This window comes from Oratosquilla oratoria, chromosome 19, assembly GCF_046742065.1.
Source record: "Oratosquilla oratoria isolate Oo_2021 chromosome 19, ASM4674206v1, whole genome shotgun sequence".
NCBI classification, from domain to species: Eukaryota; Metazoa; Arthropoda; class Malacostraca; order Stomatopoda; family Squillidae; genus Oratosquilla; species Oratosquilla oratoria.
In genome coordinates, this window is record NC_134795.1 from 16,971,979 (window position 1) to 16,974,478 (window position 2,500).

Genomic DNA, 2,500 nt, shown 5'->3' on the forward strand with positions numbered 1-2,500 from the left:
TTAAATGAATAATAGATATACACACACACATACATACACATGCACACACACACACACACACACACACACACACACACACACACATACACACACACACATACACACACACACACACACATATTACGCGCGCGCGCGCACACACACATATTACGCTCACACACACATACAAACACACACACGCGCATACACATACACACACACACACACACACACACACACACACACACACACACACAAACACATAACGCGTGCGCACACACATACACATCACGCGCAAACACACACACACACACACACAAACACACACACAAACACGCGCACACACAAACACACACACACAAACAAACGCACACACACATGTACATTATGTGTGGTAAGTGTAAGGTCACATTTTTATCCATATATCAGACTATACAGTCTCTATGCTCTCATCTTGGAGGGTAATAGCTGTCAATCATTAGCCCAGCACGTGGTCCAAGACTAATGCACAATCAACCTCAATTATGTCATTAGATCGAGAAAGGATGATCTGCACGTAGATCAATCAAACAGTCTACTTCAATTTTTAGATCCAATAAAGAATAGAAAGAACAAAGATATTACAGTCTTGGATTAATTATGTAACATTCAGTTTGTTTTACTTAACTTGATGTACACACATAAAACACACACACGCACACACACATAAACACACACAGACACCAAACCGCATACACATATTACCTAAACCACACTTAAACGAACGCACAAACACACATCTTCACATGGGTACGGACACACACACACACACACACACACGTACACACGCACACACGCACACACACTTGTTTGACCTTCAGTAGGTACAACTCGGATATAAAGAGAGGTCGAGCCGGGAGCCGGGTCAGTTTCTGCGAGAACTAGTGATCACAAGGAGTCATGGGAGTTCAGGTAGTGTCAGCTCAGAACTCCCTGTTCTAGTGCCATATCTGTGTGTCTGTGTGTCACCTGAGCTTGTGCCAGGCGGCAGTGTCGCTTCGACTAGAGTGTCAGGTCCTCTGTTGTGGGGAAGGCATCATGCTGTAAGACGCGATACAGTGTCCCTCATTTTTTCCTGGGATTTGACGAGTACAGGTCGCTATGACGCGGACTCTGAGCATGAGGATCGTGGTTAGGCGAGTTCGACCGAAGTGACAGGATAGGCTGTACCTGGAACATGTTGACTACTCACTGAGTAAAATAGAAAGTTGCATGCTTGGTTGCTTGCGTGGCTCGTGGGAGAAGACGCTTTGAACAGTCGCCTTTGGGAGATTCGCTGAAGCAGACGACTAAGCAGCCAGTCGCGTTGACAAAGTGTGAAGAGGGTTTTGAAAAAAAAAGAAGGAAAAATTCTTTCGAGCTAAAACGAAGAAAAAGGGGAAATGTTAACTTCATTCTAGAGTATCTATAAATCCTGAACATTTGTTTAAAGTTTGCGGTCAGTTTTTCTTTATTTTTGTTCGGTTTGATTTTGTGACCAATGTAAAGTAAGAAACCGTTGGACTAGGAGTAATATTTTTCTTTTTAACATGACGTTTCAGCTATTTTTTTAACCTAAGCACCGACAACGGCTGAATGTTCTTATTATCCTGCTGTTCAGTGACAGAAACAGACTTTTGGTCCTACAAAATAGACATTATTTCATCATTTATTTACGGAGATTTCTAGGGAGACCCAAAGAATGTTAGCGAATTTCAAGTCAGTGAAATCAGACTAAAAAAAAAAACAGAACTTATTATCATTATCACAAAATTTAAAGTTGATATTTTGGCAAATTCATCACGTAGACATGAGCGGGGACCTTTCCAAGTCAGACGACACCGTAGATCACTCTGACCTTCAACTTTGGGTATCGTGTTACGTCCATCACCGTTGCGGTTTGCGTTACATGGGATTGTTGTGATGTGATTCGATCCGTTTCTTCCTCCTTCTGGAGACTTCGATGATCATATGACGTCAGAACGCAGACCTATTTGATATCGTTTGATGTCACAGGGTTCCTTAGCGGGATGAGTAGAATATCTTGCGCGTGGAGGGGAGTTAAGCCTAACATAACAAAGGTTTCCAATGCCTCTGTAGCCTCAAACATAAATACTTGAATATACTCTTTACATAACAAAGAATTATGTTTTTAAAAGATTTCTTTTATCATTTGTGTTTTACGTGATAAGAAATATTTATGAACACGGCGTTGGATGAATGTCATAGCAACACCATTTTCAAAACAACTTCATTCTGTTACACCTTGTCGTACCACGTGGGTTTCAAAACCTAAAAAACAGACAATTCTATGCAGCTCATGAACCAAAATCCAGCTTAAACGGGGTCCCGGACGACGAAGACCCCCTTCAGACCAGAGTCCTCCATTTATTTGCTTAAAACCATCTGTCTATCGCTAGCATAAATTCCATGTTGCATCGGTTAAGATGAGAACGCCATTGCCCACGCCGAGTTACCCCTGACGTAGCGAGCGACCGGTCGT

General features: G+C 42.2%; 1 protein-coding gene across 1 annotated transcript in view; it reads left to right on the forward strand.

Annotated features, from left to right (window-relative positions):
• The first annotated feature begins 848 nt into the window (after nucleotides 1-848).
• LOC143035744 (uncharacterized) overlaps nucleotides 849-2,500 on the forward strand; it is a 28,805-nt gene continuing 27,153 nt past the window's right edge. Inside the window, exon 1 of the mRNA XM_076202664.1 lies at nucleotides 849-930. Coding sequence (XP_076058779.1) covers nucleotides 919-930 — 12 coding nt within the window. The 5' untranslated portion in view covers nucleotides 849-918. The remainder of the gene's footprint in view (nucleotides 931-2,500) is intronic.